At 42.2% G+C, this 27984-nt stretch overlaps 1 protein-coding gene and 1 non-coding gene across 2 annotated transcripts; one reads left to right on the forward strand and one right to left on the reverse strand.

Moving 5' to 3' along the window:
* Positions 1 to 81: 81 nt before the first annotated feature.
* NOC3L (NOC3 like DNA replication regulator) lies at positions 82 to 27979 on the reverse strand. The gene is made up of 21 exons (XM_056849541.1): positions 27971 to 27979; positions 25192 to 25399; positions 19615 to 19729; positions 18022 to 18179; positions 17864 to 17926; positions 17304 to 17431; positions 15841 to 16002; positions 14308 to 14401; positions 10363 to 10538; positions 10039 to 10167; positions 9587 to 9718; positions 8748 to 8828; positions 7903 to 8003; positions 6402 to 6474; positions 6260 to 6323; positions 5302 to 5373; positions 4664 to 4845; positions 3162 to 3290; positions 1898 to 1995; positions 1305 to 1389; positions 82 to 220 (listed from the first exon to the last, which is right to left on the reverse strand). The coding sequence occupies exons 1-21, from the start codon at positions 27977 to 27979 to the stop codon at positions 92 to 94; spliced, it is 2388 nt and encodes a 795-aa protein (XP_056705519.1). The 3' UTR covers positions 82 to 91.
* LOC130478472 (U6 spliceosomal RNA) lies at positions 12287 to 12394 on the forward strand. Its single transcript, XR_008933340.1, has one exon. It is a non-coding gene; the product is annotated as a U6 spliceosomal RNA (small nuclear RNA).
* Positions 27980 to 27984: the final 5 nt, after the last annotated feature.

The following is a 27984-nucleotide window of genomic DNA, read 5'->3' on the forward strand; positions in this document are numbered from 1 at the left end:
AAAAAAAATTCTTTTAGTCCTGTTTGGAGCCGTCACTGTGTATTTCATATATTTTGTTCTTTTAAATAGACCATACAGGCTTGTAACAGATTTATGAAACTGCTGCGTTTAAGTGTTTAGCAAAATCCAGGGGTCCTTGGACAGCAGCTTTTCCAAGTTCAGTCTGAAACAGTTCTCTCAGGTCTTCATTCAGAAAGGACTCTCCTCGTAAAATTTCACCCTGAAATTAGTAAGCATAAACCTCAAGATTTTCATCGCAGAGAAAAAAAAAATCTTCCACAAAGGTACTGAAACAGCTCAGAACTAGTGAGAAGGAACCTATTCCACATTTTGTAGAAAACCATGATGCAAGAAATCTCTCATTTGAAAGAAACTTTTTTTTTTGCTTTTTGCCAGTCAGATCGTGTCTATCTCGTAAGAATATAAAAGCCATGCTAGATCAGACCAAGGCTCATCAAGTCCAGCAGTCTGCCTCTAGGAAGCCCACAAACCAGGTGCCTCTAGGAAGCCCACAAACAAGATGACTGCAGCAGAATCCTGCCTGTGTTCCACAGCACCTGATATAATAGGCATGCTCCTCTGATCATAAGAACATAAGAAAGGCCCTGCTGGATCAGACCAAGGCCCATCAAGTTTAGCAGTCTGTTCACACAGTGGCCAACCAGGTGCCTCTAGGAAGCCACAAACAGGACGACTGCAGCAGCACCTAATATAATAGGCATGCTCCTCTGATACTAGAGATCCTGGAGACAGTAGGTATGCATCATGACCAATACTCATTTTGACTAGTAGCCATGGATAGCCCTAACCTCCATGAACATATCCACTCCCCTCTTAAAGCCTTCCAAGTTGGCAGCCATCACTGCATCCTGGGGCAGGGAGTTCCACAATATTGGGACAGGGAGTTCCACAAGCTCCTGGTGCCCACCCCCCCTTCACTGAAAGGAAGAGAAGAATCAGCGCCTCACCTCATGCTGACCTGAAATACACTCAAAATAAGGAAGTGTAACAATCACAGGACCCTGTTCTTTGAATGCACAATGAAGCTACAAGACCCACACACTGCCATTTCTAAGCATGTCACAGTCTGGTGAGCAAGCCCCTTGCCCCTATAAAGGACGGGGTGAGGGATGAGTCAACCTCTCACCTGGCACTGAGATATGTCTTCTGTCCATTCATTAGCCCAGCCAGAGGAAGACAGAAGGAAATAGTTTGGGGTGCTGGTAAAATAATGGCTGCAAAGTCTAGTCAAATCATGTGGTCCTCCAATTACACAAATTAACAGAATACTGGGGAATGAGTACCTTTTTCCTTGGTGTAACTGATGCAATTTGAGGGTTGAAAGTCATTCCTTTCATACTGTAGGCCTCAAAAAGTTCTGCAGGCGACCTATTATACATGACACAGGATTCACTTTAACAGACTATTTGCAGAAATTAATTTGCACCTTAAACAACTATTGTTTTTAATAAAAGCACAAAAGGCACTAACATTTTAAACTTATGAAACCGAATGGAGAGCTGACAACTCTTCTGACAAAATCTCATTTGAGTGGCTTGAATGGCATAACGTTAGTGGCTTTAAAATGTATCAAACTGTTTATCGAGGCAGAAACAAGTGAAAGAAGAAAAAAGCATCACCTGACAAGGAGCTCCCCATTTCCCTCAACCCCAATGGTCAAATCCAGGGACAGACTAAACAAACTCTCTATCGCACAGACTGAAAAACTGTGGTAAATTATGCAAATCCCTTATTTCTCATTGATGGCTGCTACTTCACACTCGAGGAAAGAACAAAGACGTATGCCACAACAGGAGGTCGGTCAGCCTACATTCTGGCCAAGAAACACAGCTGAGCTTTTGTTCTTGACACCCATATCCTTTTCAAACATTCCTACCTCCGGCTCAGTTCAGGTCCCAGAGCTCCTGATCCTTCGGATGGGGCACCGGCAACCAGATGGGCTGCAAATTTCTGTACGACTGGATGATAGTGTCTCTGAAAAGGTATTGGAGAAAAGGAAACAGAGATCTGAGTGTATTTTAAAGGTGCTATGTTAAGCAATTTACATTCTCTCAGCTTTAGATATCCCATTGATATACAAAGTGTGTGTGACTGAGCAGCCTGGTACCTTTTCCATGATGAAACTGAAAAGGTCCCCATTTTATCATCATTCAACAAAAGAGTTGATTTTTATATGCCGACTTTCTCTGCCACTTAAAGAAGAATCAGACCGATTTACAATCACCTGCCCTTCCCCTCCCCACAACAGATACCCTGTGAGGTAGGTAGGGCTAAGAGAGTGTGACTAGCCCAAGGTCACCCAGCTGGCTTCATGTGTTGGAGTGGGGAAACAAATCCAGTTCACCAGATTAGCCTCCGCTGCTCATGTGGAGGAGTGGGGTATCAAATCCAGTTCTCTGGATCAGAGTCCACCGCTCCAAACCACTGCTCTTAACCACTATACCACACTGGCTAATCAACAGTAATATGAAGGCAGGCAGAGCTTTGACAAAGCACAGGCATTGCTAGAAAAGCTTCAATCTACAGATGGACAATACTGAAGCAATCCAACCAAATGTAGGTTTGGAAAAAGCCTATCCCCTGGACTTCCTGGGGGTGGGGGGATTTGAATTTATCCTACCCCCAATCCTACCACTTCACTGAGCAAAGTTTATTCATTTATTCACTGAGTAACATATTTATACCCCATACTTCCTTTTTGGTTCAAGCTCGAAATCTTCCTCCAGTCTAACGTGCCTTCCTCCAACTTAAGTGACTCTTCCATTGGAGGAAGAGTCACTTAAATTGAGGAAGGCTACTTAGAGGATGGTTGGATCCACTCTTGTATCCAGGTGCAATAGCAGCTACTGTCCACAGTATGCTGTACACAATCACTGTAAACAAGCGTGTTTCTTGAAGTACCTTCAAATTGGCCTGCACTTACAAGCTTAGCCCTAGGCTCTCTTTTTATTTCCAGTTTTTAAGCCTGAAGCTCTTTGACAGCAAGGAAGATGGCAGTTGCCATAAACATGAAATAAATGAAAATAAATGAAGGACACTTATCGATTTGTGCTTTAAAAAGTTTTATGAAAACAAAAAAGGAATTCCTTGGATTCCATCACAAAATAAAACACAACGGTGTTAGCCAAGGTGAGACTCACCCGCAGAACATGCAATTCCCACAGTGCTGTATTCTGAGCATTACAATATTCTGGTTCTTCCAGCTCCGGCAGGTAAATTCCGCTCCCTTGAGACTCGTTGTCTAGCAGCAGGTCTGTCTTTGGGAAAGTCTGTAATGTCACCATCCAAAGGGGTTAAGGAGAGGCGGAAAAATGTATTCAGTATACAAGAGTTGCGGTATTTGTCTAATATAACTAAAAATTATGTAGAAAGCTTGATGCATATTAATATATACACGTTGCCTATTGATATTAAAATACTCTCATTTAATACAGAACCCAAATAAACCATACCTTTGTAGTCCATATGACTACCATAATAATTTGATAAAGGGCATGGCTATCCATAATGTAACAATCTATTGTGATGCTAGGACCAGTTTTCTTTATCCCATGACAGGGAAATTTATTTTAATTTTTCTTTTATTTTGAGTCCCACCAATGACCAAGCATGGAGAAACAGTCTAGAGTGTAAATATCTACAAAATTCCAGATGCACACAAACTATCATTTAAAAATCAGAAATTTTATTTTTAAACCACCATTTGCAAACACCAGCCGAAACAGTGCGCTAAAACTAAAAACAAACCTCACCCACCAAAATGCTTTTTGAAATTAAAATTTGACTTTGCTGATTTCAGGAAGGTGAGGGCAGAGCTGGCCAGGCAAATTTCTCATGAAAGAGAAGTCCAAAACAAGCACCTTGTTTGAAAATGCCCAGCTCCTTGTCCTCGCCAACCTAACTAAAGAAAGAAGGGGTGTGGAGCAGGGCATCTGATGAGTAGAGGGAGACTGAGAGGGCACAACTTGACTCCTAAGGTTACCACAGATGAGGCTGTGAGGGGCTTTAGACACCAAGATTTTCTATTGTTCCCATCTTAGTAACAGTGAGTACTCCAGCTCACTCCATTATTAATGGAGTGTATTGTAACACCCTGGTGGATAATTATTAACAGCTGCCCAACTCCTTTGGGCAATGCACTGAGAAAAGAATGCACAGCCAGCAACGATGGAACAGTTGTGCAAGATATGGCAACCATAACATTGCTTAAATAGATGTGTTTCAAATGACTCTGAAAGGGCATAAAGGAAGAAGAGTTGGTTTTTATATGCTGACTTTCTCTACCACTTAAGGAAGAATCAAACCGGCTTACAATCATCTTCCTTTCCCCTCCCCACAACAGACATCCTGTGAGGTAGGTGGGGCTGAGTGTGTGACTAGCCCAAGGTCACCCAGCCGGCTTCATGTCTAGGAGTGGGGAAACCAACACAGTTCACCAGATTAGCCTCCCCCACACATGTGGAGGAAGTGGGGAATCAAACCCAATTCTCCAGATCAGAGTCCACTGCTCCAAACCACCGCTCTTAACCACTACACCTCGTAGTGCACACTTCAGTAATGCTCATTCATTTCAGTTCCCAGTAAAGCTTTGCCCACAGAGGTGCAAACTGGCCAGAAAGCCAGCATTTTATTAAGAACTTACATGCATTAATGTTCTGTTGGTTGCCATGATGCCGATGCTGGAGTTTGGAAGGACGTGGAGAGCCAGTGTGGACAGGCGCTTCATGAAAGCAAGCGCCCTCTGCTGGGATACTTGTTTCCTACGTTTGGTGAGCATCACATCCAGGCACTGGAGGACTATTGCTACATCGTCATTGGTTGCTCCTGAAACATGGACAGCTAACAAATCAGAGCACAAACACGAGCACAAAAAAGCTACCAGAAAGACTGGAGGCATCTCCTGCTTCTCCTGTGGTTCCTTTATAAAATTCTAAGTGATTTTGGTTTCAATAAACAACATTCTTTTCACAAATGGGAAACACTGCAGCGTTCCATGAAAAATTTTCATGGAGGGTTATTCTTCTCTCTGCTAAAGAGCCAAAGTAGTACACTCTACACATGTCTATCAATACCGAAGCATGCACCCTTTCAACCCAACCTTCCACAGAAATATAAAAAGCTAATCTTGAGATTTTTCCCAAACAAGAGCCAACTAAGAAGAAAACATCTCTATGCAGCTCCAGCTCCTCAGTTCTTTGCAACCCACGCAAAAACATCCTTGGTGTGTGAATAATATCACAAATATCTTTTATACTCGACAAATCTGAAATACGGAATTACCTGCATGCAGCTTAAACAGAGTCTTGTATATGTGCGTGTAGAACTTCAAAGGGTCGATATTAAGAACATCACCTATTCAAAACATAGCACCAATTAAAAAGTCGGTTTCCATAACTGACAGTATTGTTAAGCACTTCCCCCAAGCTGTGAGAAGTCCAGGAGCCAGGCCACAGGGTTTGGCTTCCACTGGATAAGAGCATGCAGGAGACCCGCAGCATCCTAATAAATGGTTGTTTTTATTTACAAATGCACAAGCAAAGTTTATTGGATTGCAAGCAGGATCCTATGAGAACAAGCAGCAAAGCTTGTCAATCCGTAGATTGCCCAAACAGACAGGAGTGGCACGCACAACTATCTGCAGGGTTTTCAGTCTGGTAAACTCCAGCGGCATACATTTAGCCAGTCACACGTGTGTCCTAATTCAAATCAGAAAATTTCCTTGTTGCTTTATAACTATCCTACAATCTGATGGGTGCCACATTCCCAAGGCTGCAGTGAAATTCCAGGCTATTAAAGCTCTTGTTACCTCTCTGATAGTAGGAGCCCCGTGGCGCAGAGAGGTAAGCTGCAGTACTGCAGTCCAAGCTCTGCTCATGACCTGAGTTCGATCCCAACTGAAGTTGGTTTCAGGTATCTGGCTCAAGGTTGACTCAGCCTTCCATCCTTCCAAGGTCGGTAAAATGAGTACCCAGCTTGCTGGGGGTAAAGGGAAGATTACGGGGTGGTTTGCCAGTGCCTTCCCCAGTCAACAAAGTCTGCCTAGTAAACATCGGGATGTGACGTCACTCCATGGGTCAGGAATGACCCGGTGCTTGCACAGGGGACCTTTACCTTTACCTTTTTTACCTCTCTGATCATCCATAAAGGTTAATCAGGCAAAACTATAGTGACAGGCCATGTAAGCTAAGCAAGGGCGCCAAATGCATGAAAATCAAACCTAATTTTTAGCGAGACCAACCTTGACCAGACAAAATGTAAAAAGCAGAAAGAACACAGTGCAGGCTCTCTCTGTGGTTTAGTACCTGGAAATACAAAAAAAAAAAAATCACTAAAACATACAGCAAGGTTCACTTGCCTTATTATGTAGGAAATGAGCTTACCTCAGACATAATCAGAGAATGCAGAACAACCAAAAGGTCATCAAAAAATTCCAAGTTTATTAGGTGAGCAAACCTAAAATCAAGAGAGTATAATGTTTGTGATTTTAGAGGTCATACTTGGAACATTCTTAAATGTAACATTCTCAGAAGTCATGCTTTTGCAGATTTCTATACCCTTGCCAGATGCCACCACTGCAAACACCGTTCCATATCACTGGCCGGTAATCAATTTGAAAGCAAAATAAGGTCTGACGGGACACTCCTACTAGCAACGAGTAACGTACATATGATATGATTTTACAAAAGCATTTGTTCGTGTTTATTAATTGTTTTTAAACTTTAAAGAAGCAAGATGCACACAAGCATAAAAACTAGAGAGAGGTGAAAATGAGTTGAGAGGTTCTATTTCCATCTAAATAACTGTAAGCTAAGGAGCCAGAAATAAACATTGTAACGGGAAAAACACAAACGGACAGGTCCATTAGGACCTTATTGGGTTCGATCCAAAGAACGGTGAATGGTGCCCCGCTCACAGCAGGGAACTTTTCCAATTCCCCCTTCATTCATTCTACCCCCTGAGGTAGAAGGAAACCTTGGAGACAGCACAGAATGCAGTCAGGTGAACTACAGTGGGAAAGGGATAGAAATCAACCCACCCTTTCATGCACAAGGATAAGCATCTCTCCAATTGCACAGTGGATGTCTGGATTCAAACCATGTTTCCAGAATATTAAAAAAGTGTACATTTGCCTGTTTGCGGTGTAACCCAAGGTTTCCTGTAATGTGTTCGTGTTGACATTAAGACGACAATGAAATCTTCCTGAACCAATTGAAATTAGTTGTTCTACATCTGCCTTGTCACACAGATCCTATAAATATTACAACAAGATTAGTTTTAAGCTGGAGATGGATGGAGAGAGGCAGGGAGGGGGAGGGAGATGGGGAAGGAGGGATGGCTAGATGATAAATAGATGGATGGATAGAATCATTTCCTTAAGCCAGCATGGTATAGTGGTTAAGAGCGGTGGTTTGGAGCGGTGGAGTCTGATTTGGAGAACCAGGTTTGATTCCCCACTCCTCCACATGAGTGGTGGAGGCTAATCTGGTGAACTGGATTTGTTTCCCCACTCCTCCACACGAAGCCAGCTGGATGACCTTGGGCAAGTTGCAGCTGTTAGAGCTCTCTCAGCCCCACCTACCTCACAGGGTGTCTGTTTTGGTGAGGGGAAGGGTGACTGTAAGCCGGTTTGAGTCTTCCTTAAGTGGTAGAGAAAGTCAGTACATAAAAACCAACTCTTCTTATTCTTATTCTAAATTATTTTTTAAAGTTTTCTTCTGTTCTGACAAATATTTATTTTTCTTGCTTTAAACAACGTATTAGTTTTGTATCTTAATTTTTATGAATAATATTGTTTCTCCCATGATCAATGTATAATCTTCCTGTTAATATGATGTGTCAAGTTAGTAAATCTGAAAGAGAATTAGAACTCGAAACTCTTACCTTGCAAGTCCTTCCAGCACAGCAGGCAAGAGAGGAGACTTCTGGGCTTTTTTCAATATTCGGAAGTAAGTTAAAAATACAATATTCAAGATTTCTGTGTGCTGCAGTGGAAAGTACAAACAAATGAATACATGAATGAATACACAGGATCTTCAGGCTTCATTTTAAACAAACGCTCCTTTCATGCATAGCAGATTTCTGAAGCCTTTAACCCAAAGACATTTTTTTTGCAACATCCCAGCAGCTCAACTATTCCACAACAGCATTATGAATAACGACTCTGTGTCTAGAATTATTTGTCTGTCACTGCTCACTTTATACACTGTAGCATTTAACAACAGAACAAGATAATACATTTTTTAAAAGCTATAACCAGTGGTGAGCTAAAGTACTACAGTCCAAAGCTCTGCTCATGACCGTCGATCCCGACGGAAGTCAGTTTCAGGTAGTCGGCTCAAGGTTGACTCAGCCTTCCATCCTTCCGAGGTCAGTAAAATGAGCCCCAGCTTGCTGGGGGTAAAGTGTAGGTGACTGTTGAAGGCACTGGCAAACCAACCCGTAAACATAGTTTGCTTAGTAAACATCAGGTTGTGACATTACCCCATGGGTCAGTAATGACCCGGTGCTACCTTTACAACCATGCAATGCTAAAAGAATAACTTCTGCTCCCAGCACATGCACCCCCTCACCTATTCTATGACCAGAAATGCTTAATTCCTTACCATCCTCAATCACAGGAACAATCTGGAGTGCGGCCTTAACTTTGCCAAGCTCTAGCCTCAGTTTACTTACAAATGACACAATATCCAATGTAATACCCATAGGTAGAGGGGGAAAAAACTTACCAGTTTTAGTTTTTTCTCTGTACTCTCAGAGGCTTCTACTTCTAGGAGTTCGCGCTCTAGTTTCTCTTCTGCTTTCTTCCACTGAAAATGCACACACCCTTTAAATAAGGTAATAAATACTCTGGAAAGACTGAGATTTCTAATAATGAAGAGAGAAGCACTCTTTTTCTAATCTACTACAAACCTTTTGATAAAAGAATGACTGGTTCAATTAAACATTCAGTTCCAAATCCACAAAGATGAAACTAAATGGGGGGGGGGCTGTGTTCGATTGTGACAATGAAATGGAACTAGGAGGCTGGCTTTTGGGGGGAAACAAGCTCCAGTTTGCTGAGGCACCTGCATGTGACCATAACAGCAAAACAGAGCTTAATCTGTCAATCTTGGTGCATGGCAAGCGGGAGGGGAAAGGAGGGAACTCACAGTGAACAAGCTATGTATTTATGCACAACGTTGACAAATCTTTCACCACCCTACTTTAAAGTTTTCACCTGCTAACAGATCTGCTTCATTTACATCCACACCATGATTAACAGCTGAGACACATAATGGGCAGAAGCTAAGGAATTTGTATTAGGTGCACCCAAAAACTCAGTAGGGTGACTTTTGCTTTGAATGGGGGACTCTTTGCTCTGTCATGTGAACACACAAGCCAATTCCAAAAGTCCCCAAGTTTCAAAGGGGATTTGCCACATGACATGGGGAAGTGTTACCAAGTAAGAAGCCCAAACCCCCTGTGGGAACTGAATACTAGTTTGTTTGATGCCAGCCAGTGTAAGAACCACTGAATTTTCTACCAAAACTCCTGTGACGTTCACACAGCATAATACAAACTGTACCTTTCTTTGCATCCTTGACAAGTTTCTCCTTTTTTCTTTATAAGACATAAATCTCTTTTTTGGTGCAATGTCTTCTGCATCTTTTTTTACTTCTATTTCCTTAATTCTCAGATTAAGAAGTGACATTAACACCTAAAGAGAATCCACAAGCATTTATTTCCCAAAGTCTGTTAACCATACAAGCCTACCAAAATCCAAGCAAGAGGCACAACTTTAGCTAACATATATCTCACAACCATATACAGGAGCATAGCTGCCACCTTACTGATATAATTAAAAAGATAGAACAGTTACATTCTTGGTATAAAGGAAGCTTTTGCTTGCAAACAAAGGTTCCTCAAACAAAAACAGCAAATATTTTGAATTCAATGTTAAGCCTCTGCCCAATACTGAACGACAACCCCCCCCCACCACCAATCTTTGCACTACCCCAGCTCAATTAAGAAAGTTACCTCAGGTCTAACATCATAATTCCGGCTTTTCACAAGGCCAGAAATTACTTTCACAACCCCAATTGAGGCAACGCCGAGCTTATCTTGCTTGAAGAGGTTCTTTACTGCATCGCAACACATTTCAGAAATCTGAGAAGTCAAACATTTCAAATTTAGGGTTTCTGATTACTACTATATGAAAAAAACAATTTATTTCCATAATACTATGTATTAAGCTTTGAACACATATTTTCAGCTCACAAAAGGTCGCTTTGGAGTGAGACACAACTACTTTCAGCATCGAAAGGCCGGCCAGTGATGGCAAAGCCAACATGGGACACCTACCTGTTTTGAAGCATCATTCATGAGTGGTACAATCAGTACAATAATGTTATTGTGGAAGTTGAAGTGAGGCAGGGACACCAGGAGCTCACACAGGCACTTCACAGCAACCTCTGCAAGGCCTTTGTACGCCTTTAAGGAAATCACATTGCTTTTCTTCAGTTTCCTTTGCTTCCAGTCTACGCAAAACAGTGGGCAACATTATAGCATTTTCCCCTTCTCAAACCTCCCTAAATACTAATAATTTGATCAATGAAAGTAATTGCACTTTTTTTTGCATATATCAAAAAGGGTTTACAATCAACACACACAAAATCATATATTTTTCATTCTGGCTCATTGCAGCTTTTTCCCTTCTGACTACTTTTTGATTTGAAAGATGACTTAACCTGGAAATACTGACAAAACACTGCTTTTCTATTCATCCATCTACCAATACTGGGCTTCATAAGCACTCACTTCACAAAATTATTTCCTGGAACACTTAAGACAGTAATAAATCTGCCTCTGGAAGGAATGCACTGCCAATCTTAAACACATCAATAAGGCACGCGACAATTGAAAATATAGGCAACTAAAAAAGGACATTGCAGCATGAGGCAGACTTTTGCCAAGATACCCAACGGGGCAAGATGCCCAAGCCCATCATTTCTTACACTATTCCTTTTCCTAGATTTAACAGCCATTGGCTATTCATCTACCATTTCACTTTAACAAAAAAGGGGGAGGAATGAAAATTATGTTTTTTCTTGACACTACAGAGAAAAAGGTTGCTGCATCTCTCACACAATTCATGAATCTACTTGACAGCAGAAAGCGCAGTATCCGCTTCTCAGAAAGTGTCATTAGCTGTTTTATCCAGGAAGTGATATATTTATTTTGTGCAGTATTATTTTATGAACACGTTAAAACAATGTGGGCTAGGGAGTCGACTTGATCCGGGTTAGGGAGTCTACCTTGCCAATAAGAAAGCTTGTCTAAATTTATTTATTTCTAACCAACAGAAATAGTCTGGCAAGGAAAAAGATCTGTTAAAGGGTACCTGGAAGAAGCGAGGTGAGCATTTACGATTTGCATCCTTAAACACTATGGTCCAATCCTCATTTAAGATCTTGTTTTGTAATTGTTTACAGCTTGCTTTTCGAATACTATTCCTTGCAGCTTTCAATTGCTCTACTGGAAAGGAAAATCTTTTGCCTAACCTACTAGTCCAGGTGGACACAGAGATATCTGAGATTAATAACTGAAACATATCAGGAGCTGTTGATGCCTCAAAGAGGGAGTACCAAAATTTAATGACAGATTGATAGATGATAGGTTTAGAAGCCCCAGTTCTAACTGTTGAATGGAGGAGGAGATACATTGTAGAATACCCAGCAAGTTTCTAAAGAATTTAACTTGAAGACTATCAAGATGTTCTATATGGCCAATGTACCAAACTGGAGCAGCATATCTAAAAATCAGATGTATGGCTGCTCTATATAGGGTCATAAGGGCCAGTACAAATTGCTCTCCTTTGCAAAAATAATTTTTTTAAGGAAGATAAAGGAGGAATTTAACTTTTGCATTAACATATGGCTAGGCAAGTCCCAAGAAAGACTGTGCATAAACATGACCTGGAGGTACTTAAAATTTCTTATTATCTCTATAGACTTGCCCCACAGGGATAAGAAATGCACCCTTGTAAGTTTAGATTTAGTGAAGATTAAAACATATGTCGACTACGACTTGACGGCACTTTACACACACACACAAAACCTTAGTTTTGCCAAAATTTATTTTTAAATATTCTTTACTGCAGTAATCATAAACGTCAGTTAAAATTTTCACTATACCTGGGAGTGTACGAGATAACAATACTAGATGGTCTGCATATGCTAAGTATAATATTGGCTGGCCACTTAACCGAGGAGAACAGGATCTACAATCCTGGCTAGCTTCGGAAATACACTAAAATTGGAATGATACAGAGAAGATTAGCATGGGCCCCTGTGCAAGGATGACTTGTTACCCTATTAATGTAAAGGAGATGGTAGGAGACAGTACTATAAGCCCAGGTGCACCCATAGTATTTTTGTTTCATTTATATAGCCTCTCAAATTACAAGAACTTGATTAAGCCTCGCTTGTAAAAATGGCTTTAAACTCCTTTATAATTTCACAGTGCTCTGCAGTAAGAGACCCTAATCTCCAAGTAAGTAAATGTTTCCATTGTTTCCAGCTCCATTCTGAGGATGGGATGGCAAGGGTAATCTCAAATATCCCTAATAAGAACCTGCCTTGGGTTTTCTTTTCATAGGCCTTTTATGAACTGGATGTTTCAGTCAAGGTCACTCCCCAGCTCCTTCAGGCTTCGTTTTAATTATGCATGTATTTTTGGACCTTCAGAAGTTGCCTCGCTCTCCCCTTGCAATTTCAGGATGCTGTTTTACCCTGAGTTTAAAGTCTACCTCAATCCCAAATTGAAAGCCGGTCCAGTGCATACTAGTAATTTTGGGGTTTTGCCCCCATGCCCATTCTCACTTCTCCATCCCACATGTCTGCCCCCTTAACTAACCCCTCCCCTCAAAGCCATTTGCAAGTGCACTAGGGAGAGAATAATGCTTGAATACCATGAGTCTGCGTATTTGGTCAGTTTCAGTTCTTGGCAGGATGGGACAGAGCCGGCTGATTGTCCTCTAATAGGCAGGAAAGCCTTTTTTTGTGAGTGCAAGACTGTTGGAATAATTAAATAGTCACAAATGACCGTGAGAGTGTTTGTAAGTTCTTATGACCCCTGTATTGAGGCAGCCAGAAACAAATTGGTGGTGGTGGGGAGGAGAGTTGTGCGGACCCTTCTGTTTTGGCTGTAAAATGGCCACTGACTCGGTTCAGATCAAATGAAAGAATCCCCCTGCGGGACTGGCAGGGGCTGGTGACGTATTACAAAAAATATATACAACCAATTACAAAGCATTTTCATGAGGGGGGGGAACTCACACATGGTTCAAAAGCTTCACATTTTTGCTGGGGATGCACAATTGATCTCAAGGTACTCCTGGAATTTCTTTGGGGGCGGGGGGACCCTGTGCATAGTGTTTTGAGAATTCGACTGCAAATTCTGTGCAGTTAGAGAGCAGCAGATCCAGTGGAAACAGATCATGCATAAAAGGCCTTAGTCTGACTGCTACATGTTTTATAAGGGAAGGTACATTCAGCCCCCTAGTGGACTGGAAACAACTATGGAACTGCTATTCTGAAACATTATATATTATCAACTATAATGGGGAATAACTCTCTAAAGCCAGTCTTAAATTTGAGACCAGAACGGGAGGACTTTCTGCACGCTTTGAGTTAGAACCATACTCCACACACAATTAATTCCCTGCGTGGAGATTATTATGGCACAAGAAATTTATTTGTAGATCACATGTATTCTGCTGGCTTCAGCTTCCCTTTAGCTATGTATATTGTGTGCAGAGTAGACGAGCGTGCACATGTCGGCGTGCGAACGGAACATGTGTCACATGGAGCATTCAAGAGCTATATGCAGTAAAGGCAGAATGTGTCTGCTTCACTGCACAGCACCATCTGATTTGCATGTTAGCCTATAAGAGACCTGTGTGCTGGATTCTGCTTTAGCACAGTACGGAGGTTTAACCCACTGTGTTCCTTTCAAGCCAATACTACTAAAAAGAAGACTCTGACGAAGCTACAGGGCTATGTATGTGCTGCAGCGAAAGAAGAGAGCATTAGAGGTGCAGGCATAGGCTGCAGGTGACCCACACAACCTTAAAGAATAACAAACAATGAGCAGAAAAAGGACATACGTGTATACATTGTTGTAATCACACTAATATTACACACGTGGCTATACTGAAAAGCTCTGAACGATCCACTTTAGCTTGTCCGTTCCTGTAAGGAACAAGATCAGGCCATATCTCCCCTGCCCTCCAACCAAGTGACGTACCTTTCACAGATTGCTCCAGATTTTCTAAATAAAATTTGTATTGACTCACAAGGCCTTCTTCAAATTCTCTTAATTTCTGAGTTTCTTTTCTAACCTGCACAGAAAAGTTTTGAAAATATTTTACCATAAACCTGCCATTTAACAAAAAAAGCATTTTTTTAGAATTTCAGAACTTATCTGAACTTCAGACATTAAAGCCAACTTTTTAAAAAATAAGCAAGATATCCAAGCAGCACCTTTTATTTTCTGTGAAAACACTGAAAAATTCCCCATATAAAGACGTTTACTAAAAAGTCTCTTGACACAGACATTGAAAAACTACAAAGCATATAAATAAGAAGTAGAAATTGTTCATTGTCTCTAAAGTTTAGGTACAGAGGCATCCCAAACTCATGCTTCCTCAGTTTGCAATGCATGTTGCAAGCTGCTTACAATGACGACCTTCAATACAAAGGTGAGCATTGCAACCCCAATTTTCTCTGACTTCAGTTGAACATCCAACCCAGAGACACCTTCTCTTCCCTCACCTTGTCATAACTGTAGTTGACCAATGTGGCCACCAGGTGGATGGAGTCTCCCACCCCACCTGTCTCCCCAGCATAGAATCATTGGAAGGGTCATCTAGTCCAACCCCCTGCATAATGCAGGAAATTCACAACTACTTCCCCCACACACACACACACTCAGTGACTCCTACTCCATGCCCAGAAGACAGCTAAAAACAACAACAACCCCAAAACCCTCCAAGATCCCTGGCCAATCTGGTCTGGAGGAAAACTGCTTTCTGACCCCAAAGTGGCAATTGACACTACCCTGGGCATGCAAGAGTGTACTTTTGATAGCACTTGAGGGACACAAAGGGGAGCCCAAAATTAAACGAGAGGTTAGGAAGGAGTGATTCTTTCCTGCTCACCAAGTGGAAGCTAGCTACAGCCAGCACAAAAATCAGAAAGAGAACTGAGGGGAATGCTTTCCTTGTCTTCCCAAGCTTGGAAATGGGCTCAGTTTATCAATTTGCCGAAACAAAGTTATTCACTTCTTTCCTCTCCGATTCTTAGCTGTATCTACTGCAGAGCTTCAAAGACAAATGGCTAAAACATGGAGCTAGTGATATTCTACTGCTCTCAGGTTTTAGTTCATTTTTATTGTCATCGCTTACATTGGTCGAGGTTTTGCCATAAAGCTCAAGATTCTATTTTTTACAAGGCAATTATACAACAGCTTAGCTCCTGCTGAAATGTGCAGTAAGCTGCCTTCAAAGGATATCAGGAGGAATCTGGAGAAAGTGAATAAGTTTCCAAAAAGATTGCGAAGATTATTTTTGTAGGCTTGGTAACGAACATTCAATCATATACACACTTTGAGAAGTCATAAGCTACAGGGAAAAAAGCTTCTGAATTCATGCAAAGAAATAGTTTAATAGACACATGATGACGATCCATTTTCCTCTATTCAAAATGTCAGTAGGCCGAACCCTCCCAATGTTATACTGAGCCACTGTCAAAAATACCTTTTACCTTTCTGTAACCTCACCTTTGTGTTTTTTTCAGACTCAGTTAAAGGCCTGATTTTGTAAGAAGGAGTAATATCTTTGAATATCTCCATCAGCGAAACCATCACTAGCTTCCGTACAATCACAGCCACATTGGGATCCTGTTCCATCAGCATTGATCGCAGCTCCTTCAGCTTCTTTATCTGCTCGAGGGCAACATATGAAAAAATCACACTGGCAAATATAGGTAGCCAAGACAAGTACCCCTTGTTACCATAAGCAAGGAGTAACAACGACAACTTTCGAGACTACCTAAGGAGAACTACACACTCAGAACCCAAAGAGACAACCAACTTTTGGATGCTGATACATTTTAAAATATTTAAATTCCTCTGTACAAATTTGTAACTGAAATTTTTTACAGCACATTAAACAAAACTAAACCTCCTAATATATGTGTATGTGTGTGCGTGCGCGCATGCCATTAAGTCACAGTTGACTTAAGGTGACCCCATAGGCTTTTCAAGGCAAGAGACATGTGGAAGTAGTTTGCCAATGCCTGCCTACGCATCACGACCCTGGCAGTCCTTGGAGGTTGCCCATCTAATTTCTAACCAGGGCCGACCCTGCTTAGCTTTTAAGATTCGATGAAATCAGGCTAGTCTGGGGCTATCCAAGTCAGGGTAATAATATACCTTCCTCAAAAGTCAATGCTACACAACACAGATCAGATTAGTATAGGGGAAAAAATCAACAATAAAGAAGGAGTTTCAAACCGGCTTACAATCACCTTAGTTTCCTCACTCCACAACAGATACCTTGTGAGGTAGGCGGCGCTGAGAGAGTTTGGAGAGAACTGTGACTAGCCCAAGGTCACCCAGCAGGTTTCATATGGAGGAGTGGGGAAACAAATCTAATTCACCAGATTAGAGTCCGCCGCTCATGTGGAAGAGTGGGGAAACAAACCCAGTTCACCAGATTAGAGACCGCCACTCTTAACCACTACACCACGCTGGCTCTCTCCCTTCCAAAGACACATCCGATTAAGAAGATGCAAGCACAATGTCTTAAAGCATAGGTGATGGTGTCCAAATCTTGAAAAGCACCTCCAAACCGTGCAGTTGCTCCTTAAGGAGTACAACCCCTCATCTAGAACAAGTAGACTCCAGAAACTTCAGTAAATAGTCTGCATTTAACCCTATGATTAAACAACTGAAATATCATTAGACAGTAAAATGGAGTCTAAGGAAAGGGAATCACCACTTCCAATCCAGAAACAAAAATCTGGCAACTACACTAAGCCTGTGAGATGCATGGCCCAGGTAGCAGCACATAAGCCTTTTCCAGACAGAATCACAACAGCCAGATGACCCAATCCAACTATTTCAACTTCCTGCGATAACTGGGAGATATGGACTAGCTTGGTAAGAAAACATTTCAAAATGGAGTTTGTCATTTGGGATTTTTCGCTATCTGATTTCAGAGCAGATCTAACATGACCTACGTTATTTTCTGGATCAGCCAAGATAGCAGACGCCAAGGCAGCTATGTGCATCTTTTTCTCCTGCAGCTTTTCTCTCCTATGAACCAACAGTTCTTCGGTAGTGAGAACAGGCAAGGGTTCTTCAACAGCTGGTGACAAAGAAAACCAAGAGTTACAAGTTTCCTACTAGTCAGCTTTTTAATACTTGCACGTACATGTACACTTGTAAACTTTTTATGCGTGTGCTTGTGGTGTTTCCATTAGGAGCTGGCAAGAGCAGATATATGGAAGGGAGTCAAAGACGTTTTGCTGGTATCCCCATCAAACTTTCCCCCCCAAACTCCCTAATTGTAACATCTGGAAATAGTTTTAGGGTAATTCATTCCTTGACAGAATCCTAACTACTTAACTTACTCAGTCCAGTCAATTCAATGAAGGAACAACTTCAAGATATTTCTAGATAAAATTAAGCAATTTATTATTAAACTGTTCTGAGAAAAGGTAACATCATCTGAACGGGGGGAAAAATCCAACAAATGCTGCAGTTGTCCAAATGACTTGAAAAAATAAAAGACTATTACCTTGCGTAACTAATGCTGCTGCTTCTACTTCACCCTCTTCATCCTCCTCCTCCTCCTGAACAACTATAGGGAAAAAATATTCTTTAAGATTCATCTGCACCAACACTCCAGGTCTTTAAGAACTGACAGCTTCCTTGGCAATCCCAATTGTGTCTCACCTGGCTTTTCCATGGTCTGTGGAATAATTCCACATTTGTCTTTGATGGGAAGCAGATGAATAAGTTCTTTCTCGGGCTCCGTCTGCATGCGCCTGGGCATCTTCTCGTATTTCTCAATCACAGTCTCATGCTTCCGTTTCTTGGCATGAACTGGCTCACTGCACAGGGAAAGACTCTTGAATTTACCAGGAGAATTTATAACATACATTATAAAACGCATACACAATTCCTTAAGAGGTCTGTGCAGACCCATTTATACTGAAAATATTCTCTCCAAATTGATCATTGCTTTAAAATGCCTCCATTCAACTTTCAAAAATTTTTTTGTTGAGTCACCAGCCACTGAAAACCTTTTGAGATGCTATGGTTTACCTTGTGAACTATGCAGATGACACTTCCTTACAAATAGTTGCCATTAAAATTATTTATTTGCTTCGTTCATGCCTCACCTTTCTTCCCCATGGGACCCAAAGTGGCTCATATAATTCTTCTCTCCTCCACATTATCCTCACAATGACCCTGTGAAGCAGGTTGGGCTAAGACTGTCTTGACTGGTCCAAGGTCCCCCAGCAAGCTTTCGTGACAGAGCACAGAATTGAACCTGGTCTTCTCTGAATTCCTAATCCAACACTCTAACCGCTACAGCACACTGGCACTCAAATTACAAACTCCCCAGTAAACCATGCCACTGTGAATGCAACAATTTTAAATTTCTGACCCTACTTCCCCTCCCTGACTTCTGGAATATGTGCTTTTACCCCTCGCAGCCCTTGAGCATGCAATTCTAACAATTTTTATTAATGAGCTGTTATTTTTTTACAACAAGGTCAATTCCCTTCAATATCCCTTGGTACATCTAGGGATAACAGCTAGATTCGTGTCCATTAGCACCTTAAAGACCAACAACATTTTCAGGGTATAAGCTTTTGAGTATCAAAGCTCCTTTAATCAGATACAAGGTATCTATACAAATACACCACTCTACAAATACATAACAGAAGCATAAAAACCACCTTACGCCAGAAACCTACTGCTCGGCAAACATATATGCGTGCCTCCAGTCACCATCCTAAACTCACCAAACAATCATCTACAGCCAAGCTCTACACTACAGCTGAAGCTGTTCCGATCCCTCAGAGAAATTCTCACCTGCAGGATCTACAGCAGACATTTTTGGAACTACAATAGCCACTTGATGTTGTAGGGAAACAAATCAACAAAGCCAGAATGATATGCTCATGTCTGATGAAGGGAGCTTTGTCTCTTGAGAGCTTATATCCCAAAAATCTTGCTGGTATCTAAGATGCTACTGGACTCGAATCTACCTGTTCTATTGCAGAGGCTAGCCTCTGAAACTAGGGATAATAAACTACTAGGAGAAAATAGTGCTAACCCCACAAGAAAGGACCTTCATCTGTAAAATCATCTGAGATCTGTCAAGAAATCTCGAACACACAACTTTTGGAACACTGAATAGTTTTATAGGTTGTTTAAATCAATGCATACTAAATGAACTGTCAACAAACTAGGAAACTGTTTGTACTGTTGAAACTGCTCCAAAACTACCTCTAAAGTGATACCGTCAACTCTTACCTGGAAGACAAATCTCTGGTTACAAACGATGCCTTTTGAGCCAGCTCCTCCATTAGTTTCAGGTCATCTTCATCCATCATATCAAGAGGAAGTGCCGTTTCTTCTTCCTCTCTTTCTGCAGAGGCAAATGTAAACAGAATAACTACAGAGACACTGGCAAAAATACACATTTTGCACTGAGATTAAGGTAGACTGAAAGATACTACTTTATTTTATCATTGGGCTTCATGGGGGGGGGGGGCAAAGAATTCAACCGTGGCACAATTAATAGAATTAGTGTTTATAATCATACTGTTTATATCCTTACATTGCTTTAATGGTAACTTAGCCAAATCCTTCTGTCCACCTTGGAAATAAAATATCCATCCACAGATAGAGGACTAAATAAATTAAAGCCATTAACTGGTACTGATCTCTCAGACCGACTATACCAACCAGGCGGCCATTCTCATTTTTAAAAGGATTAATGATGCATACTCCAGTGCTTAAGAGGAAGAAGGCTGAGTCTGCAAAGAATACAAACCTAAAATTGACTAGCCTTTTGTGTATGGTTCTAGTCTCTCCTCAACGTGAGAAGCAAGAGAGAGACCTAGACCTCCTTTATTTTGGGCCTGTAATTTCCCAATACTCAGGCTTTTCTCCGCCAGCCAGCAGGTTTGTCCTGGGCAGGGAAGAGCCACACAGGGACGAGACTCACACCTTTGCTTCAATAATATAAACAAGCTTATTGGTTTCTGAGAGAGCAGATAAGAAAATAAGCTCTCACACTGGTTACAGGCATTTTAAAAAGGAAAGTAACAAACTCAAAGCAACTAGAAATCTACTGTACTTACAACGCAGAGCTGGTCTTATTCCTCCTTATTATTAGTCACTGTAGAACAAACAAAATCCCGAACCAAGACCCCTCCCTCTGGAGCAACCTCCTTTTTTCATTTAACCTTCTGGCTTCTTCCTTACACTTTGTTCCTCACCATCAGCTAGTCCTCAGAAATCCACCAAGAGATTCCTACAGACGATCTTCACATTCAGTTTCTGGGTGACCTCCCTCATTGCAAGGATAACAGTTTAGTCAGAACTCAGGTAGGTACAGGGACTTCTGTCCTTTATCACTAGTAACAGTAGAGGCATCTCTAACTGCTGATACCTCCACAATCAAATTCTAAGTGTTTAAAATCATGATAGCTCCCTCTCAAGGTAGCAAAAGAAACAGAAGCATTTCCTTGAGGGATGAAGTGCAGGTCCCATGAGCAAAACGTAACAGCTGTGCAAAACCATCCACATGACATCTTGCTTCTTTAACCAGTGATATGATAAAAGTAACCTATTAGATAGTTCAAAACACTAAATATCCAGCCCATAACCACTGGCTGGGCTGAATCTGATACCAGTCATTAATCAACAGCAAAACAAAACCTCCAGAGTCAATACAGGAGTCAAACCTACTATATTCAGAGTCAATATAGTATAGACAAATAGTATTGAGAGTAAGGTACAGTGGTTAGAAACATCAGATCTGGGAGACCCAGGTTCGAAACCCCACTCTGCCATTGAAGTTTGCTGTATGACCCTGGGCTAATCATACTAATGTACCTCACTCATACCTAATGTACCTCACGCTTTGGGTACCCACAGGAAAGAAAGGCAGGTATGATGAACAAAGAGTTCATCTTTGAGAGATGCTCAGAGAAAGGGAGTGGGCGGAGCTAAGGAACTCACTTTTTCTGTTCTGAAGAATGGAATTGTATTCTGATTTTGGTTCATTTCATTTCATTTCATTAACCTTTATTGGCATACCAAAAGACAGAGATAGAAAAAAACAACAATATACCTCCAAAGGGCTATACATGTAAGTTACAGTCGGGTTAATAAAACTTTTCTTGTTCTTTAAGAACTCCTGTAAGAAATTCAGCCACGGTAGCTGTAATTTTAGGATCATGGTCACTCAAAAGAAATTTACATTTCACTTCATTACTCCTGTATGTCTTGTACTGGAGCAAAGTAGATAGCAGTTTATCCCGCAGAGTCACATAGAAGGGGCAATCTAAAAGGATGTGGTCAATTGTATCTAACAAGTTTAAACCGCATGTGCATAGGCGTTCATGCCTAGGGATCTGGAGGTATCGGCCTAAGAGCATCCTAGATGGGAATGCATTAACCCTAGCTAATAGAAAAGCGAGGCGTTGAGAAGGTATCTCTAGGTTATCTAGATACCTAGCCATTTTACCCGATCCATTATTAAGGCCTAGGGCCGCCGGAGAGCAGATGGGGGGAAGAGCTGGGTTAAAATTCTGCAATTCTACATCAAGGAGACGTTGCTTGATTCTTTTAAAGATGTAAGATTCATTGGCCAGAGCAAGATTATCTAAATCAATTCCAATTTGGCAGAGTCTAGATCTAATCAATATGTCCCATGAGAAATAATGAAGTTCACTTTTCAAGAAATATAAAAGGGAACCTGGCTCAGTTTGAAAATATAATTTGAGCCAATATCTTATTGTTTGAATCCAGGCTTTGGTGGCAATCAAGTTTTGCCCAGTTTCCTGACAAATTGTGAAATATGAGACACATTTAGGTATCCCCAATATTTGTCTAAGAAATATGGCTTGGATGTTCTCCACTTCTTGATTAAGAGTTCCAAGCCATAAGGGAACTCCAAACAGAAGTTGGGGGAATATTTTCAAATTCAGGATTTTGATTACTGCAGGAACACACTGATTCCCCTTCGCGTAGAAAAACTGCTTGAGTTGATTTAAGGAAATCCTGGTGGCTTTAATAGTATTTTGTCGATGTATAGACCAATTGAGATTATAGTTATAAGTAATTCCCAAATACTTATAGTTTTTAACTTGTTCAATTGAATCCTTCCCAATGTGCCATTTGTATGAGGACCATTTTTTGGAAAATACCACTACTTTTGATTTGGAGGAGTTAATAGAAAGTAAATTAAAATGGCAATAATTATTAAAAGCATCTAGATATTGTTGGAGGCCTACTTTAGTGAAAGAAAGAATGACGGTGTCGTCCGCATAAAGAAGTAGAGGTAAAGACTGGGACCCTAATTTAGGTGGATGACCATTAACTGAACCCAATGACTGCACTAGATCAGAAAGAAAAATATTAAAAAGTAGGGGAGCTAAAACACACCCTTGTTTAACGCCTCTTTGAATTAAGATTTTCTTAGTCAGGCCACCATTAGGTGAGTATTTAACTTGGCAGGTGGTATTTAAGTGTAATTTCTTTAAAAGTATTAGCAGCCTGGGGTCAATTCCTAGATTTGACAATTTGTCCCACAGTTTCTCTCTAGGAATGGAGTCAAAAGCACTTTTTAGGTCTATGAAAGCTGCAAACAATTTCCCCCCACCTATCTTCATGTATTTTTCCACAAGAAAGGATAAAACGATACAGTGATCTAAGGATGATTTGTTCTTAGTGAATCCTATTTGCTCTGGGCCAATAATGGATTTAGCTTGAGACCACTCCGAAAGGCGGGTCTCAAGGTGTCTAGCATATAACTTGCCCAGTACTGATAGCAAGCTAATAGGACGATAATTTCCCGGTAGATTGGGGTCTCCCTTTTTATAGATTGGCATTAATATTGAGTTCAGCCATGAATCAGGAAGGATACCATAATGATCAATTGATGTAAAAAGACTGGCTAGTAGTGGAGCCCTCCAGTCAGCATATTTCTTAAAAGGTTCAACAGGGAGCCCATCAGGACCTGGTGCTCGACCGCTTTTTAGTTTAGAAATTAGGGTCATAATTTCTTCCCTACTTACTGCATGCCATGGAGGGATATTTGCGGGAATAGTTTCCTCATTATCAGATGGAGGGACCACAGCATGGCCAAAGACGTTAGAAAAATAATCAACCCATACTTGAGGCATAATACCTGAGTCAGGAGAGGGTTTGTTGTTTAATAGACAAGAAATTGTTCTCCAAAAGATTTATGATTTTGGTAACCTATATGTTCAGCAGCTGTGTTTGACTCAGGGAACCTGAGGGTTCAGATTTGCCTAAACTGGTGTAAAAGCAGGGTATAAATGAAGCAAATAAACTAAAAGCACCAGAAGACATCTATTGCTGTTCACACCCTACCTGTAAACTTCCCAGGAACATCTGGCAGGCAGGAAACAAAATTTTGGATTAGAAGTAGGTTTATTGCTTTATACATGATGAGACCATGATCTTCAATACTAACATTCAAGGCAGTCAAAGGGCAACCTTGATCAAATTTAGGCAACTTTTCACTAACCTGCATGGACAAACTCTATACTCCTTGGGCCCAAAGTTGAACACAGTGCAGTTTACACTGCTGTTAGTGCAATTTTCTATGGTAACAGGGTGTGTTTTTTATATTATACACTGCCCACTGCCTCTCCAGAGATCTACCTACTGCCAGGAGCAGGTTTGACTCTGATGGCAATATTCACATTACTGGTATTTCTTCCTTTAACCGCAGAGCAAGATTTTTATGATCAAATCTGCTCACAAATTCAAGTACTATCACGCCACCATCACACCACTGAGAGGGGGAAGGATAAATCACCGGTATGCTGGATGTGGCCCACGGAACTTATGCTATCAACCAAAATTTCAAAACACTACATCACTCTTATAGAAAACGTCTTGACGTGCATTTCATTTACAGATGTATTTATGGTCTTCCTTGGACTCAAGACTTGAGACAGAATATACTATTTCATGTTATGAAGAACACATACCGTATATACTCGCGTATAAGCCGAGTTTTTCAGCCCAAAAAAAGGGCTGAAAAAGCCGGCCTCGGCTTATACGCGGGTCAATACGGTAGAGGGGGGAGGGAGGGGGGAGGGAGGAGGGAGGGGGGAACTTACTGCCATTTTTTCTCTGCCGGGAGCGGCCTCTAAAGGCCCTCTGCGGCCGCGGGGAGGGCGCTCCGCCCCCCCCCCGCCGGCTTCTCCCGGCCGGGAGAGGCCTCTAAAGGCCCTCTGCGGCCGCGGGGAGGGCGCTCCGCCGCCCCTCCCGGCTTCTCCCGGCCGGGAAAGGCCTTCAGAGGCCCCCTGCGGCCGCGGGGAGGGCGCTCCGCCCCCCCCCCGCCAGCTTCTCCCGGCCGGGAGAGGCCTCTAAAGGCCCTCTGCGGCCGCGGGGAGGGCGCTCCGCCGCCTCCGCCGGCTTCTCCCGGCTGGGAGAGGCCTTCAGAGGCCCCCTGCGGCCGCGGGAAGGCTGCTCCGCCACCCCCGCCGGGCCGCACCACTTCCCGCCGCCAGGAGCGGCCTGGGGGGGCCTCCTGCAGCTGCAGGAAGGCCACCCCCGCCGGATCCGCCGCTTTTGCCATCAGGAGCCCAGAAGGTAAGTCTGCGCGGGGGGGGGGGAGGGGTTATAAGCCGACCCTCGGCTTATACGCGGGTGCCTAATTTTTCCCCATTTGTGGGGAGAAATTAGGCACCTCGGCTTATACGCGGGTTGGCTTATACACGGGTATATACGGTAGTTATGTGAATATTCCTAGATCTATTGCTTTATTGATGAATAAGCCAGTATTTGTAAAGGAAAAGGATACACTGAATCTCATACCCTGTATTCTCCCCGAAAACTCACCTGGATGCCTTTTCTTATAATCCTCCAAAGGCACTGGTGTTTTCGCAGCAGCATCTTTGACAGCTTGTCTGAGCTTCCTTTGTTCTTTTCGGTATTTCTTAACAGTACTCTGCTGCTTATATTGTTTGTTTTTTAACTTGTTTTCAAGTTTTAATTTACTTGTTTTTAACAACTTGCGGAAGCTTGGGACCTGTTTGGTATTTCTTCTCTAGAAACAAAAGAAGGTTAGTTAACCTTTTAAGTCCATTTGTGGGACTTCTTATTTACATCTCACTTCAAAATCAAGGAGAACCCAACACCAATAAAAATGACAAGAGGAAGAGTTGTTTCTTAAACTGAAACATTCACCAGTTACGCAGCACTATTGAACTAATGTCACACATGGATGCAGAATTAGGATTGGTGGCTCACACTTTCCCAGTGACAAACTTGGATCATACCAAAGCTTTACTTTTAACAACCAGTACTGCTAACAGGTGTGGATGAGAACAGGGAAGAGCTGTGTAGAATTCATGTTTTGGAACACATCATGCAAGCAAGATAACAAATGTTTGAAGGGGGGGAACACTTACACAGCACAAACTGAGACCAAAAACCCTATCCAAATTGTCCATATTTATACTACCTGGTTACCTCTAATATGATGGAAGAACATTTCCCATTACAGCCTTCCCTGTCAACAGAGCCTGACAGACCTCTCCGGGAAGTGGAAACTTGAGCTTCCTTAAGCTCTTCCCAAGAAATTATGTAGCCATTTCTGTGTGTGGGGTGGTGAAGGCAGTGTTTGTTTACCACCCCCACCCATTTTCGATGCTTTATTCTCGACAGGTTTGATATTTAACTTGATGGTTCCGAGTCACTTTTATGTGCTTGGTACTGTAGATAACCAAGAAATATTCCATGATGGGTAGCTGTGTTAGTCTGGCATTAGCAGTAGAAAAGAGCAAGAGTCCAGTAGCACCTTGAAATCATAGAACCATAGAGTTGGAAGAGACCACAAGGGTCATCTAGTCCAACCCCCTGCACAATGCAGGATATTCACAACTACCTCCCCTTAAAGACTAACAAAATTTCTGGCAAGGTATGAGCTTTTTTGAGCCATAGCTCACTTCTTCAGATACAGACAGACAGACAGATAGCTGTATCTGAAGAAGTGAGCTGTGGCTCACAAAAGCTCATACCCTGCCAGAAACTTTGTTAAGTCTTTAAGGTGCTACTGGACTCTTGCTCTTTTGTACTGCAAGAAATATTCTGCTTTCTGTTCTCGCCCCTTACTACGATCGCACGTCCTCCATCATTCAGACCTCCCGCCCTGCACCGCGTCACTATAAAACCATAGTGCAATTCATATAATTTCAGGGCACTTTAACACAGCCCAAATAATGCACTTTCAATGCACTTTGAAGGTGGATTTTACTGTGTGAACTGGCAAAATCCACTTGCAAACGATCATTAAGGTGCAGTGAAAGTGGATTGAAAGTGCATTATTTGGGCTGTGTGAAAGTGCCCTCCTACCCCAAATACGTCTTTAAGGCCAGCTGAATCTTGTAATGATGTGCCTCCCCATTAACATAGAGTCCAGTGGAGTAATGAGGACAGGAGGCTGGTGTGAGCTTACGGCTGCTTTATTGGCCAAGAAGTCATAACCGGGTGAGCCAGGATCCAGACAACAGCTCTGTAATCCTGTCACACCGAGGGAGGGTCAATGCAAGAGGTTTCATAGACATTTGACATTCCAATCAACACAGATACATTTACTTAACACCTGAGGTTAGCTTGTCAGCGCAACGTCATTAGTTTCTACAGCGCCTGCGTGAGCAATGCTACATTCACGAATGGGAAAAGCAAAGCAACAGCACAAATATCCAATGCAATTATATATATCGGGTGCAAAAATGTATATACAGTGACTACATGAATAACAGACAATACATAAAAATACACTGCCCTTCAAACGTCAGGAAAGAAAATACCAAGACCACCGTTACACAGCCCGGATAACCTACGAGAACCAATGAACTCTGACCGTGAAAGCCTTCGACAATATTTTAATACATAAAAAGACAAAAATTTGTCTTTTTATGTATTGTTTGTTATTCATGTAGTCACTGTCTATATTTTTTTTCACCCAATATATATAATTGCATTGGATATTTGTGCTGTTGCTTTGCTTTTCTCATAGTATCCAGCACAGAGCCTTTTTTCCCGACATTAATGAATGGAGCTTGTCTCCTTGAGAAAGCTGTCAGTGTACTTTTGCACAGTGAAGCGAAATTACTGGAGGGGGGGAGGAGGGAGAGAGGGGGGGAGGGAGGAGGGCGAGAGGGGGGAGGAGGGAGGGAGAGAGGGGGGAGGGGGAGGAGAGAGGGGGGAGGGGGAGGAGAGAGGGGGGAGGGGACAGGGGAGGGAGGAGGGAGAGGACAGGGGAGGAGGGAGGAGGGAGGGGAGGGGGGAGCGTCCCTTATCAGACATTGGAATGTGTGTGCGTGCTGAAGCTGACTTGAAGTGCATGCAAGCGAAGGGGGGCCACGCGTGTAGCTTGCTTGTATGTCTGAATGCCATTACTCAGGCACAACATCCACAAACCTTTATTCCCCTCCCCTTTACCTGAGCCTGCCCATAACACCCCACTTTTTACACCGCCTCGGCGTGCCCCGCGGCGCTCTCTCCCACACGCGACCCCTCTCCCTCAAAAAAGGGCAACCCTCCACCGTGCCCACGTTACGAATCCCCGCACAGACACGCCAGCGGACCTCCCTCCCCGCGAGCCCATCCTCACCGGCTTCATGGCGA

This window comes from Euleptes europaea, chromosome 5 (assembly GCF_029931775.1).
Source record: "Euleptes europaea isolate rEulEur1 chromosome 5, rEulEur1.hap1, whole genome shotgun sequence".
NCBI lineage: Eukaryota > Metazoa > Chordata > Lepidosauria > Squamata > Sphaerodactylidae > Euleptes > Euleptes europaea.